This window comes from Apteryx rowi, unplaced genomic scaffold (assembly GCF_003343035.1).
Source record: "Apteryx rowi isolate R43461 unplaced genomic scaffold, aptRow1 scaffold_4, whole genome shotgun sequence".
Taxonomy (NCBI): Eukaryota; Metazoa; Chordata; class Aves; order Apterygiformes; family Apterygidae; genus Apteryx; species Apteryx rowi.
In genome coordinates, this window is record NW_020450529.1 from 9,646,130 (window position 1) to 9,661,929 (window position 15,800).

The 15,800-nt window shown below is 43.4% G+C and overlaps 1 protein-coding gene across 1 annotated transcript in view; it reads right to left on the bottom strand.

The window, feature by feature from the left end:
• The window catches only part of LOC112970527 (receptor-type tyrosine-protein phosphatase gamma), a 149,355-nt gene that overhangs the window by 35,364 nt on the left and 98,191 nt on the right, over positions 1-15,800 (bottom strand). Inside the window, exon 11 of the mRNA XM_026075013.1 lies at positions 10,463-10,554. Within this exon, the coding sequence (XP_025930798.1) occupies positions 10,463-10,554 (92 nt within the window). The remainder of the gene's footprint in view (positions 1-10,462; positions 10,555-15,800) is intronic.

A 15,800-nucleotide genomic window follows, 5' to 3' on the forward strand; every position in this document is an offset into this window, starting at 1 on the left:
ACTGCGTGGTGGCAGTATCTCTCTACCTTTAGAGCTACTGCTAATTCTCTTCTCCATTGTTCACTATCCTTTATTTTTTCTCCTCCCTTTTTCCTCCTCTGCCTTTTCTCTTCTGCAGCCAGTTTCAATTCCCTTCAGAAGCCTTAGCTTTATGCAGTTTCTTACCCTACTCGATAACAGAGCAACAATTAAACAGCAAATAAATTAAATAGCAAATAATGTTGACATATGAGCTCACTGGGAGGAAGGTGCTTATGCTGCTGAAGCTGCCTATAAACTCAGGAAAACCACGCTGGAGTAAATATAATTATTTGGTCTTTGGAAGAATAACAGCAGAACCACAGAAGTTAGGAACTGAATCAATGCTTATGTTTTTCAGCCTTTAAATTGCTGGGATAATGTGGTCCTACTGATTGCGTGAGATCGGGCAGGCGCCGTGCAGAAGCCGGGGGAGGCACCCCTCGAGGGACCCATGCGGCCGAGGGTGGGCAACCCGCAGCTGGCGGGACGCTGCTGCTTCCCTGGCTGATCCCTCTGCCCCTCTCCTGACAGTCACGGGGGAGAAGCGGTACGTAACGTATAGTGTATTACACTAACCAAGGGAGCAGAAATGCATTAAGGTAATTTGGGCCTGTATTTTTCTAGCTGTGACCCCCCAACCCCAAACTCCCAGCCGGGAACGCATATTACTCTAGTTGGGGTGTATGTGTGTTTAGCTATGGGTAGCCTGTCAGATCTCGGCTAAAATATCTACTAACATACTCAGCACTCTTGTTGGCTCTGATGGTATCTGAAGATAACCTTAACCTTCTCTAAGAAAACCAACAGATGTAGCTAGATGCACAGAATATGCTTTTCCTTGCAGAATCTGCAGTCCGAAGGCTTTGGTTGAGCCTCTCTTCCATCTGAAGACAAATGGACTTCAAGGACGATAATTCTTTTAGTCGATCGAAGAGATTAATGGAATCCTATAATGGCTAATTAGGAGCTCTAACAGTTGTTCAATGCATATTCCCTTTTGCACCATACACTTTTTCCCATCCAGAAACCAGAGTGACATTTGATATTGTCAGGATGATGCTGACATTTTGTGAGACCTACTCATTATTCAAAGGGAACAGGGAAATGTTTTAATAATGTACCTTCACCTCTAACACTGCAGAAATAATTACAATTCTGTCTAGTTTGGGTTTAGCCATCTGTTATACAAGCGTAAATAAAGTGATTCTGGATTTACATCACTACAAAACATGAGCTGAATCTGGCACCATACTTACCCACCAACCCTTTGTGTTATGTAGAGAAAGAAGTAACCTTAGGTGGACAGGGTAAAAGCCTCCAGGACACCAGTTTATAATCAGAGGCTACTGAAGCTGACAAGTGGGAATACGTTTCATTACTATGCCAGGTATTTAAAATTTAGGTGCAGTTCATATCTTCACTTGCTAGTCCAAGAGGAGTGGCTGAGAGGAGTAACAAAAGCACAATACTGAAGGGCAGCATAATGCAAGTCACTTCCTGCCACAAAGGCAAAATACCAAGAAGATAGTCATGTTTTCAAAAAAAGAAGAGAAAAACCTTCACTTGCACCTCTTTTTCCACAAAGTGGCAACAGATGAAGGATGCAGAATGCATTCTTTCAGAAGGCACCTAGCCTTCAAAACAAGCCCAAAGTACACAGAAGCAATAAAGTTGTTACAGGGTTACATTTAAAGTTTGGATAATTAGTAATCCTACCAGGAAGGATTTCCCTGTATTTCCTACTTAATAAGCTACCTCTGTAATGTTAAAGCAATTGGGGTCAATTTCAGGAGAAAAATGGGATATCATATCAGAGATGGCACTTCCACATAATAAGATCTCAGATTCACTTTGATTCATTTATAACCGGAGAGCTCACTGGATGGTTTAGTGGTATTGGATTGGAATAGAAGGATTTGGGTCAGGAATTAATCCAGAAGGTCAAAAACCAAAGTGCTCCTTCATATTACCTTCATCCAGTTTGGAGTTTTGGTGTCTCTGAAGACCAGATGTTTGACACACATAAAGAAGTCTTGATAAAAAGATTCACCCATGCTTTTCATTCTGTTTATAAATGCTTATATTAATCTAATCTAGTATAATCTACTAAAGTCCAATGTCCTCCCTGTATTTTATGCCTTACTTTTAATGTGAAAGCTTATTCTGTTTGTTTGTGACTGCACTTTAGTCCCTTGTCTGGAAGACTGCGTGGATTCACGTGCCATGGCTGTCCCGTGGCTTGGCCCGTCTGCTGAAAAGCAGCCACGTACTCACTGCACCATTCAGCAACCTTGTGCCCCTCCTTGCATCTCCAAAGCGCCTCCATCCATTTTCAGCATGCTTCTCACAGGCGGCTTAAGCCAAAGGACAAGGGGCTTCCACCCACTCCCTCTTCCCCGCCTGCGTGGCTGAGCAGTGAACTGATTCAGCTTGCTGATCTGGCTCATGAATACAGAAAATGATTAGTTGATTTCTGGGAAGGGGAAAGAAGGATTAGCTGTCAGTCGGACAGATGGGTTGATCCTACTCATTGCCATGAGAAATGGTGAAGCGACGGGGGAGACTGCCCTTTCTGACGGCAGGACAAACCTAAATTGGCTTACGCCAATCATGAAACCATCATTAGCAACATTAATCCTGGAGCATCCGCTCTCGACAGTATGTCCTCACAGTTCTCATCTTCAGCAAAAAAGTTTTCCTGAGACTAGAAAGAAATATCCTCCAGCAGGCTCCTAGTGGGACTGGATTTAACCTCTAAGCTCACAGAAGCATAACCCACCTGACTTCCTAACCCCACCCTGGGAACTGTTGTCCCACATCCACAGCATTCAAGTGCCTTCTGTTCCTAGCAGCATGCTTTTTTGGTTTGTTTTTTTACTACCTCTGGGTTTTACTTACCCCATTCAGTGTGGTTCAAGGATTTTTGCTTTTAAAAAGGGGGATGCAGAACAGGAACCCCTGCAAGCAGCTGGAACACCCGGCACCGACACTTAGGATGCATGTTACTCGAAACTGCGTCTAACAGCCATTCCATAACCTACAGTATATATCAGATTGAATGCAGGTTGCAGAGCAAGAGCAAAAGCATGCTTTAAAGGCAGCACCGCAGTGGAAATAACCACGTGGATTGCAGCTCCGGCACATTCACATTTCCACAGCCAGCAACGGGGCGCTCGTAGCCCAGATTTAAATAGGATCTACGCAGCTGTAGCATGCAATGTCAGAGTACACACAACACGCAGTACTAAACAGGGATGCTAAAGCCCCAGAAGTCTCCATCTGGGCTGTCTCTAGAAAAGCTGCTGATCATAAAGAATATTGAAAGGCTAGTGCTGTAATAACAGCACACCCTTGGGTGAAATTTGGCCCCGTTAGAGGTTACTGAAAAGCTCCCATCAGCTTCAATAAGGTCAGGTGTCCGCCTCGTACAGAGAAGCTTAGACTAAAAGCACTAAACATACAAATTGTGAGTATACCATGAAGCGCACACACACGGGGGGCAGAAGTGTCACGGGCAGCTCCAATTTTGGCACTCACTGAATGTGGCATGTTTGAGCTGCCCTGACTCAAGCTAATACTTGACTAATACACAACTAATTCCAGGCATATAAATGGGCGGCCACCAGCTTTCTTCTAACAATTTTAGGTTTAATGCATTTGTATCATATGCATTTATATAGCCAGGGCCTTCAACTCTGTGATGAATGGGCTTTCCTTGTTAAACTATTTAAAAGAAGAATACAAAAGAAGAGTTTGCATTTCATGTGGAATAATTAATTTTTCTGACTGATCACASTTCTTGCTGTATAAAAATTGCCAGAAAGATAAGAACAGTTTTATCTGTATAACATGAGTATTAATTAATTTAAGATAAAATAAAGTCAAAAATAATCTTAATATTGATAATGTGTCTGCTTTCTGCAGAGATTGTATCTGCATAAATAACAAAATGGCAACACAGTAGGTTTATTTCTAGGAGCTCAAACTACTTGCTGGAAGCCCTTCATCCTCTGAAGTCAGTGACCTCAATAGTTAAGATAAATTATAAATTAAAATAAATTAAGATAAATTATGAATTGCTGAGAGTTAATTATGGGGGACACTACTACTCATTAACGTTCACGTTTTTGTTATTATGTGTTTATCAAGTACTGTTTTTAATAAAAACACCTTTCAAAAGGAAAAAGCAAGAAAAATGCTATGAATATATTTGAGAGAGTCCTGGATAGGTGGGCATGTTGAAAGAAAAACACAAAACCCACAAAATTCTTTTCAGCAAGATAATTATTATCTATTTGTTATAATCAAGTCAAATGAACAGAAGGGCAGGTTTCTGATAAAGCACACACAAAAAAGCAGAATATGAAAAATCACCTGTGTAATATTGTAGCTACATTCATCTCTCTTGCTTCAAGATTTAATCTACTGCAGTGCTATTAGCCATGTGTCAGTCAGAAATATAAGGATGTTAATGATAAAATTTTATATGTGTCAAAATAAGAGCTCAGTTTAAATTTGCTTGTACAAATCTTAGATTAGGTTATCATTAATTATAAACGCAACAGCAATGCCATTCTTCCCTTCAAGCAAAAAGAAACGGACCCAAAAAAACAATTTCAGTCCAAGAGAAAGAAAGAGAAGGAAGAGAGTGAATTTTCCTCTAGCACAGACATTAAATATGATTTGATTTGGTATTGCCTGCTAAGTAACTCAACTTTAAACTCACACATTTCCAACCTCAGGTCCCAGTTGTGCCATCGATCACCCACAGGCCTTCCATTTAAGCACACAGAGGTGCAACTTCACAGGATGGGCAAGAGCCCTCTGCAGTCATCTGATGGCTTTCAGAAAAGGACCTGTCCCAAAATCTCTACATTTCACATGGCCACCAGGAGAGCGCRTGTTTTGGGATGATTCAGCCAGCTCCTGAAGCCCCCATCACAAGTACCATAATTAGGAGGGGATACCATACCACAAATTCCCCGGTGTGCTGCTGAAGCAGGGTTGGTAGCAGAGGAAAAGGGAGGTGGATGTTCCCTAAAACACCTTGATATTTTCTTGGCTTCAGAGGATGGCTGTGTTTGCAATATTGCATTCATGACTTTAATTGAAGCTGAAGATAGGTACAATTCACAATATGGTGCTTCAATATAAATCCGCAGGGAGCAGAAAGCAGCTATAAAGTCTGAAACAGCTGAAGAACACTACCTCTGTGCTCAGTGAAGAGCTTCATGTCCTTGAGAAACAAGTCCTCAGTTGTAGCTAGTACTTTTCCTGGTGCCTAGCCAGGCTCTAGCACAGAGGATCGCTCTGTTCAGCACATCGACACTAGCGGCCACAGGCCTTGCCATGGAGGCATCCTGGTGCTCATCTTTAGGTCTTGGGATGCAACTTGAGATAGCCACATCCCAGCAGAAAACAATAAGCACACCAAACCTCCAGTAAGGACCTGCAATTTCCTTGTCAAATGAGACACCTGGTTGTACGATCTTTTAAAGGAAACAGCCCATCACAGGGTGGATACCGCCTGAAGACATCAGAGGTGAAGGAGCTGTGCTTGCAAAAAACACACCAAGTCTAACCACTGATACGTTCATCAGGAAAGTTCATCAAGGGAACCAGTGTTATCATATGTAACCACAGAACCATTGTATATAACCATGGAATAGGGAAGAAACTCACAGTTTCAAAAGTCTGCAGAAGATTTAATAGAAGCTAACAGTTAATAAACTGGATGCTTTATGGGACTGTTTCTTGTAACCATGAGAAGATAGATAGAAATGAAGAAGGGTCATGGCTGCACTGACCTTCATACCTTTGCATGATAACATGAGGTGGTCAAGACACTTTCTCACTGCAACACACTTGGCTACTCCAGAATTTTCTGGGCTCATGCACCCACACTGAATCATTCCTGAAGAAGCAAGACAGTGTTTCTCCCACAGATTCCACCACTAGTTATTTTAAAATACACTATTCAGAAACTCCAGTACTAGTTAAAAAATGAATCTACTGCCATTTAAATCTGAAACTGCATGCACCTTGATCCAAGAATCGGGAAGTGCTCCCAAGTTTTGCAGTCTAGACACAGCTGAAATGACTGGCATCACATCTGAGACATTTTACTTATACTAAGAACGGTGAAAGACATCTGGAATAATATGCTAAAAGAATCAGCTGCATCAGCCAGCCAGCCATTCTGCTCTTTATGAGCCATATTTCTCTGGACTGCGGTCAAGACTAAGCACAGTTTTGAGTTTTGCCATAGGGACAAGCTTCAAGTATCTCTGTACTGATCTCACAGACAACCAGGCCCGCTAACATCAGTGCCAAATGCCTGTTGTGCCCATGGGCCTGGGCAAGGAACCATTAAAGCCACAGCAAGCTCCAGAACGATTCACCACCCAAGAGCAGGAAAGCTCTGAAACAAAGACTAGGAGGAGGATGGTAGTAAAAGTGGAATTTGTGCTAACCCTAGTATTTGATATCATCTAAGTTACATGGTGGTGCACTTCTGCGTTGCTTTAGTGGAGCAGGTCTTGTGATGAGTAGCACAAAAGAAGACTGATGGGGCTGCATTTTGTTTTGCGGTGTTGCAAAACAGAGGTCTGCACCCATGAGTGTGCTGTTATTCTTACTTACCTGAACCTACGACAAAGGATAAAGCCCAGAAACTCTTTAACCAGATACTGACCCGACTAGGAAAAAAAAAAACGGGAACTGGAGCTAGTTTAGTGAGAGTGAGATGTTGCCAAGCCTGAATGTTTATAGTGAAAAGATCCATGTAAAGTGATGTGGATATGGCCAAAATCAACTGAGTGTAGAGGCAACGGCAGAGAATATGGAGAGATAATTTTGTTGAGCTGAACGGCCGGGGAGTTTCAGAAGTCTGCCATTGATTACAGATGCATTACTGTCAGGCATAAGGCTTATGTGAGTTAAGATTTATACCTCAGTTGTAATATCCAGTGGGTGACTCAGTTAATGATATCTCCTTTGTCCTGTGTTTCTCTAGATCAAGCAGAGCAGATAATTATGAATAATGATAATGATTTGGGTCTCAGAGCAAATTTGCATAGATAAGCACATGCCTATGGGTGATGTGGCTTCATGCACAATAATTAAGCACGTAGGCCATGGGAAGTGAAATAGAAAATGGGTAAAATCATTCCTTTACAAGCTGTTTTTTTAGATCGAGGACCTGCTAAGTTGTACTATATAGCTACCGCAGGTAGCTGGTAGATCAATTTTAGAGCTCCTAGAGCTGAGGAAATGGAGGGTACATCTAAACAGAAGAGCAGAACGTGATGTAGAAAGAAATATGAAAGCTACCTCAGAGCATGCTGGCACATCAGCAGGGCAGAGCGGCTGCACGCAGCGATACCAGCGCAACTTTGGCAACCTCTCGAGCTGCGTCAGGACGTCACTGCACCTGGCTCCCCCAGACCTGGCACAGCTACCCCACACCTGGGCCAGGACGAGCCAACCCAAACCTAGTTCAGCTTTCTCCAACCAACAGCTCACTCTGTGCTGTAGATGGGCCCTGGCAAATCTTTTAAACGTTTTTAGACACACTGCTCTAAATTGCCATCAGTGTGGCTGCTTGCACATAACTGAGAGTGGAAGTCAGTCCACTGAATTCTAGGAGATAGATGCATGGTTCCACAGGGACCCATTTAAATACAAATTTTAAGAAGGTATTTCCTAGGGGATCACAAGCTAATAAGGTTACTTCGAAGAACCTGCTTTTGTTAAAATGTCACTTATATTTTACTTCTAGGACCAATATGGCAAGTAAGATTTTCTCGCATTCTCTGGCAGCTTCCAGAGGAAAAGTTCAAAAGCTTAGCATTTCATCAGTTGGGATGAATTCAAGGGAGAATTTTGCCGTTTAATGTTTTTAAGGAATTTCAGTGGCCTGCCTACATGGAAGCAGCAGCTGATGTTGCTGAATAGTGTCATTTAGTAGCAGGTTGATTGGGGGAAACRGGCCTCTTCTGTATCTGCAGATGGGGAAAATGTTTAGAAGAGCTTCAAGATCTTTTGGTGCTGTGTATCACATCTTTGGAAAAAGGCTACATAGCTTGAATTTCTCTCTACTAAATTTGAGCCTATCTACTGACCAAACAGACTCCCTGTACAGCAAATACACAGAGAGAGAGGCACTTCCAGAGAGTGATTTGACTTTTGATGCTTTCAATAGCTTTGCTGTTGGTGCAAAGATCTTCGAGTTCATCAACTCATTCACTCTTAAGACCGTCTGGGCACGATTCAGCTTCAGATTAAAATACCTCCATTTGGATGTCCGTATGCAGGCATCAAAACAWCCGTTATGTCCACAGAAATCTAGTCATCAGAGCAGGAACTGGATGGCTGGATTCACCTTTGCATCTGACTAAACCTCTTTCCAAGGCCCAGCTCCTCACATGCCTTAGAGCTGATCAGCAGTCATTGCAGATTTTCAACTACAAAGACAACTTCTCAAGGAGTCTTGCAGCACTTGCTCAGCAGGTCCCTTAATCTGCAGTGCCCGTTACCAGATGTGAGTAGCTCTTTCTCGGGAGGACGAAGTCTGAACAGACTGTACTGCAGTGATGCTGACATTGTAACAATCCTGAAGCTGCTGTGGTCCAACAGTTTGGTTTGCTCCAGTTACGGGAAGATGTCCCCAAATGGCAATTTTCTTTAGTTCTCGGCAGCTTGATCTTACATGCAAGAATGGTTGCTGGAGAAACACTAGTGGATGTGCAGGCCTTATGGTACCTGCCACCTGCACTGTTTTAATGGAACTTCTGCAGCCTATATTACCATTTATATGAGTGCCTTCCAATCTTTAATTGACTGATCCTCAAAACTTACCTGTGAGGTAGGGAAGAACCATTGTCTAAACTAAACGGACTGCAGAACTTAAAAGATGGACCTTTCTGCATGTTTCTTTGTCTAAGAACACTTCTTCTCCGTTACAATAAATATTTTACATTGGTCAAAGAGACTTCTCTCTGATGAGAGCATTTCTCTTCCCCCACTGCCTTGTGCTCTTACTTCCCCCAGGTTAGACACTGCTCTGTACAGAGTCCAATTTAGTCTACCCTCCCCTTCCTGGAAAGCTCCAAGAAGGTATCACATGTGAAGATGAGAGTAGGCATGATGGGACCATTGCATTGATCACCAAAAGCAGGGAATCATTTCTTCTGGATTTAGAGCAGGAAGAACAGAGTTCTCCAGCTATTTATGTTCTTTTTTGAAAACTCATCTCAGGTGGTCTAAAACTGAAACATCCCATCTCATGTTACTCAAAGCAGAATGAGAGGAAGAATGGCTCCTTGCTAATGAAAGTGAGGAGGCCAGGACATGCACTTTAGTCTGCAGAAAGGACAGGTGTTAATGGTATGCTTTCTTCTATTTTCAGAGGTGCAGAATCAGACTGCAAGGCAAACTGCCTAACATTTTCTATACAAATGTAACAGCTAATCTTTCATATTAATTCTCAGGGGTACTTTGAAAGACTCTTTCTAGAAGGAAAGCCTTGTATTTCTACAGAATAAAGTCAGGGAAAACATAACTGGATTCTTTCACTTCTCTAGAAYGCATGTTTTCTTGGAGTCTCTTCTCCTACACTGTCAGAGATGTCTTCGAAYGTTTTCATTAAAATTAGCTGTACATTGAATCCTAGACCATTGGCACAAACTACAGAATATGAGAAGGAAACCAAAAACATCACCTTGAAGCAACATGTACAATCATTTGACAGACTGAAGTCAACACAGCATTTGGGGTATCTTAATTCTGTCAGTGAAACTGAGTAACATTGAAGAAGGCAGCGGCTGCACAGGCCACTGCAACACCAAGCTGTTTTCTGTCATCATTGCTTAAAGGCAACTAAATCCCACACTCGATAATTCCTAGGGGAAATGYCTCATGAAGACAATATAGTGCCAAACTCTGGCTCCAGCTTTGCTCTCAACATAGCTGAGGGAAGAATTTGGCCTTTGGTAACTTAATGCCAAATTAACAAACGGCTTCGGACTTTACATCTTTTGCTTTTCCCACCTCTGCACATGCTGAAAGTGGGGGGCAAGTCCACTGGTCTCAAGAGAGCAGTGGAGCTGGTTATCCTTCACCACAGCCCACCCTGACATTGCAATCCCTTTCACCTTGGATGCAATGCGTTAGTATTTCTAAGGAGTGCCGCTCTTGTTCTTGACATTTCACAAAGGTTATTCTGAAAATTTTAATTAAAATAATGTGGAAGAAGTGCCTATGGAAAAACAGCATTGGTTCTCAGAGCCCCATTGCAAAGCACATGAATTTAAATGAAGCAGCACTGATATAACAAATGTCTATGAAAAAATCCTGTTAACCACAAATACAACGTTCTCTCCTTTAGGTAATTAAAACAGCCTCCAAACAGCACAAATATAGAAGAGTAAGCCTGTCTTACCTGGAATAGGTATAATGGGAATACTTTCATTGGGGACCACACGGGGCGAGCTGCTGTCTTCCACATAGAAATGAGCAGTCTGAAAACACTTTCTGTCAGAGGAAAAAAAAAAAGTGCAGGGTGTAAAACACTGGCCTCTGAGAAACAACCCCAAACTTTTGCACATGTTCTGCTTCTCCATTTCTGTTCCATTTCTGCTCCATACTTCCAGATGTTAGTTTTAAAACATCAGTTAGTGAAAACACACGAGTTTTATGCAATTACAATCCTAATTCCAGATTCCAGTGTACTCTGATCCATTGACATCTGACATCCACTCACCCTAAATGCCTCCCTGCTCCCATTCTGTATATTATTCCTAAATATTATTGAATATAAAACTGTTCTCAGAAAAGTTAGTGGTTGCAAAACAGGTTTCAAATACACAATTCAGAAAGAAACTGTGAACACAAGAAATATATTCAGCACACAATTCAAACCAAATCCACCAAAGACACTATATTTCCAGGGAACATACAGTTACTGTAAAACTTTCAACTGTGTAACAGTGGACAGATAGCAATAGGCATCTGTAACTGCTCCATGTCACGAYGCTGTTCTGATATTAAAGTTATCCTTCAAACATTACAAGTTTTAYTCTTTTTAACACTGAAGCTATATAAACCTCTTCCCATCCTCCTCCTGCAAACTTGAATTACATACGCTGCTATAGAAAATGCCACAGACACTTAGCCTGGGCCCCAGGACTCGTTTCTGCAAAGGCCTGTAAAGAATAGGAGAACTTAAATCCACCTGACTGGKTTTTTTTACCTGTATTTAATGCAAAGCAGAGAGCACAAGCTGGTCATCACAGAAAAGGTACTGAGCAGAACAACATCAAGAGATCCAGGGAGACTCTGCATGGTGATGTTAACCGAGGCAGSGTTTTCCAACACCAGCGTCACTGCTCATTGCCGACTTAATGAGCTGCTTGAGGCTGGAACTGCATATTTAATGAGTCTTGCTTGGTGCGAGCGGCTATTGTGGCAAGCGAAGGGTCTGCGCCCATCCGTCAGGGCGCTTAACAATAGCGTCCCCGTTGCACAAAGGTCCCCTCCCTGCCTCCCTGCCCGATCTGCCCCTCGGCACCTGGACAAAGTTTGCAGGCAGCCTTGCGCGCGGCCCCTTCTCTGAAGCCGCTGCCTCCCTGGCGGAAACATATTTGCACATAGTGGCTCGCAAGCTTCTGCCTCGCAGTCTGCTTTTCTGTCATTCGCGGCATTGGGCTCCGCACAGAGAGCCCACTCTGTCGAGCCGGCTGTGCTGACGTTGTCCAAGCAATTTGCGCTCCCGTTTTCTACGTCCGTACGCGCCAGAGTACGAAAAAGTCACTGAAAATCAAACCACTCTCTGAGGCTAAACAAGAACTTAAAATAATCATGGGCATTTGCTTTCTATGCATTTATTTGTACTTTCTACAGCATACTCACGGTGCTTTGTAACGCAAGCACATGCTACAGCAGCTCAAGTACAACTTAAGACAATACAGAAGCAGGAAGGATCATACTGCACAGCATGGAGCAACTGTCTCATAGCAGCTTTCTATTTTCACATATGGTGTCTTGCATTGTGCTAAAGTTATTTATTTAGTGTGTACGCTTTTGTTAAGAAACAGCATAAAGCTAATTTGCACACAAAGATGCAAGATGTGCAGTACATCTCAGCATTTAAAAACATCAAACATCGGTTAAACTCCCCCCACTCTACATGCTCCCGTTCCCCTTTTTTTTTTGTTGGCAGCCTTTATTTTGGACAATGCACGCCCTGGGGGCTCACAGCAGAATAAATCAGTCACACACAAGGAAGAAACTATGAATATGAAACAGGCAAAATGTTCCTGATTTTGATGTATTTGGGGCTTTTTCCCTTGCCTCAATCCTTGAAGGGCTTCTCCTGGTAACAAAGGCCTTAAGAAGGTGTTCAATAAAGACAGACCTTTACAAAGGGATTTACAGGATTTTTGTTAAGCTCATGATACTTATGAAAGGCAATTATTTTTTGCAATTTGTTATTTTATGCTCTGAGAGGCTCTGACAGGCTGGCACTATGATTTTTCTATGCAGCCATAAGATAGCTTTTTCACAACAGCCTCAAAACATGTAATTGTATTACATAATCACTTTGTACGACATTGTAAGGCCCACGACGGTGATAGCAGAACACACAGCGCAGCATCTCTCCGCTGAGCACAGTGTTGGAATAACAACATATTAAATGAATATTTCACATAGTAAAGTTTGCTGCAGCCATTAATGTCATTAACCATTCTGTATTTTTTTCCTGGAAGACTTGCTGTAGCTGTTTTTGAAAAGGCAATCACCACACAACTTGACTACACGTTTTCCCAGTCACAAACATCACACGAAAATACACCCTCGCCTTATGTATACACATACACAATACAGCATGTTCATTACTTTATAATGTTAGCTACTGGCAAGTTCAGTGAAGGCATACCTCTCAAACTCATTTTTTTTACCTGCTCATAATTGCCTAAACTGCTTTTGAGCGTTAAGTTTTCCAAATCTAGTCCCAGGCACAGCTGAGCTCTCCGCGTCCACGTCCCGGTGGCTCCGGTGACAGCCTAAGTCAGAACTGACGGGACTGTGCAGGCTCCGACCTGAGAGCAGGATAAAGCGGACTGAACCTTTAACAGACCTTTTACGATGGGTTTTACAAACTCACTGCATGAACTTTCCATGAAGTTTTGGTTCCTGGGCCTGTTTCTTACTCTTGTACCTCTCCTCTGCGTCGCTCCAGGAGGTAGCATACGTCTCGGGGCGTCGTGGCTTCAGGCCCCCCTTCCGGATAATGCCCATTTTTTAAGTCTGTGATTGAGAGGGTGGGGAAAAGCCTGGGCCCAAGAAAAGCCTTTTGTAAACTCTGGTCTATTTTATAGTAATAAATACTGCTAGCTGGGATCGAGCCTGCTGAAAGCCATTTCAGACAATTTAGTATCTGCCTTCTCCCTCACTTTTGGATACTCCTTTTCATCCCCTGGCATATTCCCCTACTCATTACCTTTCTCTCAGCRTAAAACTTAAGTGGCAGCAGTTGCTAAGGCTACGAGAGGCTGGAGTAAATCTGTGTGTGTATATGGGGAGGGCTGCATAAAGGAAAAGGATGAGAGCAGAAAATTGCTTGTTCAAGTCATTGGAGAAGCTCCCATGGAGAGAGGTGGGAATGGATGCAGAGCTTCTACATCGAGGTCTAGGTCTAGACCAGGTGTGATCAGGAGGAGCACTTCAGCCTGTAACTCGTCACCTCAGTGTGTGTATATGCGCAGGTATATATGCCTGTGTGCACACTTGCTAAGGAAACCAACATCAGCAGCAGAAAAAAAGTAAAAGTTTTTTTTCTGAGAGATAGAAGTAGTCCTTAGAGTGAATGAACAATCTGGATTTGCCAATGGCATAACTGATTATTAAGATCTTACCGACTGAAACACTAATTTTAGAATAATTTCCATATTGCTGCAGCACTGGTTAAGGAAAAGAAAATCACAGCCTTGATTTCACTTCCAGAAAATTTCAGAGAGTGCACATCTCTTCTGCAAAATACCAAAGAGTCTGTTGTCTCTGAATTATGCCTGTGTGCAGTGAAGCACACCCTTTTCTCTAGCCCCATATGTTTTTTTGGCTGCCTTTCCCTGGGGTACCATAACTGTGCGAGACTGTGGTGATCAGACACACAATTGCCACATATGGACAAAAAAGCAGAAAGTAAAACAYTGCGAGATTAGCATCTCCCCAGAGAAGGAGCAGAGGCAGGGTCGGGAATGCTAAGATCACATTAGGGAAAGCATCCCCCCGCCCAGAGTCTTTCTGTAAGGACACTAGCAGCGGGTTATTAAAGCAAACTAACAGAAAGCAAAGTCCAGAGCAGCAGCACCTTATTACCAAACCGCAAACATAAAAATATGCCACGAGATGGTCCTGATTAGCTGCGTTACATGCTTGTTCCATCTCTGCTAAGCAAAATACCCGATTAGCTTCTGTAAAAGAAGAGATGCCTCACGAGATTTTGACACTCAAAACAGGTTTCCTTGGTTATTAGTTAATAAACCTCAAGCAGCTTCTCCTTTATACTCATCTAAAACTATGAGGGGAGAACTGGATCACCGTAACGGCCCGAAAGCAGGGACACATTTAGTTTTCTCGTAGCAGGCAGAGCCTTGGTGCTTCATTAATTCTGCCTCCAATACAAACACACAGCGCGCACGGCAGCCCCGGGAGTGTGGGGAATAGYTTGGAGGGCAGCGCTTGGCCTTTCCCCCTTCGCACTGCATCTAGCGCAGGCAGCATCTCCTGATCCGTGCTGACAGGCGAGGGATCTGCATTGCTCCGGACCGGCTGCGGCAGGGGGCAGGGAGAGGAGGAGCAGGGATTATCGTGGTGGGGCAATCGATTGCCTCCGCAGTGGCTGGCTGAAATGGCCGGAGGAGCGGCTGAGCATGGGAAAAATCAGTGGGGAACGCTCCACCTTCTGGGGACACCCACGAGCCATGTCCTGCCTCTCGCACCGGAGTGACTGGCACATTCATTGCTTGCTGGGGACCTACTCTTTCTTTCCAGAGCAGCTTCTGTTATTGGGAGCCAGCGTGTATTCCCCTCCAACGCTAGCCAGATTCATATTTCGTCTTTATTTCTGCTCTGTAATAGTATCTAGGAGCTCTAGGCTCCTGGATTCTTTGCAACTACTCTCTTCTTGGGTCATTACCTCTTAAAGCATGACCAATTCAGGGGCAGATGGCTTGAAAGGGTCCTGGAGGCCTATTCACTAAAGCAGTACAGGGCAAACCTCGTCCTCTGGGTACGCTTCCTCCAGAAATAGCCTCCCACACACTGCAGCTCTGCGGAACGTACATTGATTAATGAAGAGGCCAACAGCCGCTGAAGCCACCCTACTTTCACGCACCGCGATGAAGAGCATTCTGGCAGGAGCAGCAACCTATATTAAGGCTTAGCTGGTAGGCAGAACAGGCAAGGAGACTGTAAAGGAGTCAGACCAGTTACGCTCCAGGATCTGTAACGGACCTCTAAACCAGGCTGCACAGGATGTGGCAGGTTTGACTCTGACACGGCTTATTCCTTATCAAACGCAACGTGGATACAGACATTCGCAATGCTCCTTGATCGGGCTGGGGGGTGTGTGTGTCTGCAAATAACTACCCAGTAGGGATACGAAGACAGGAAATTATCCCTTTCACTACCTTGGCGCATTCATTCTCACTTTCAATAGAAGAAAAGATGCTTCAGATTCTCACTGAACTGTTTTGCATGTTTTCCAGGAGACACAA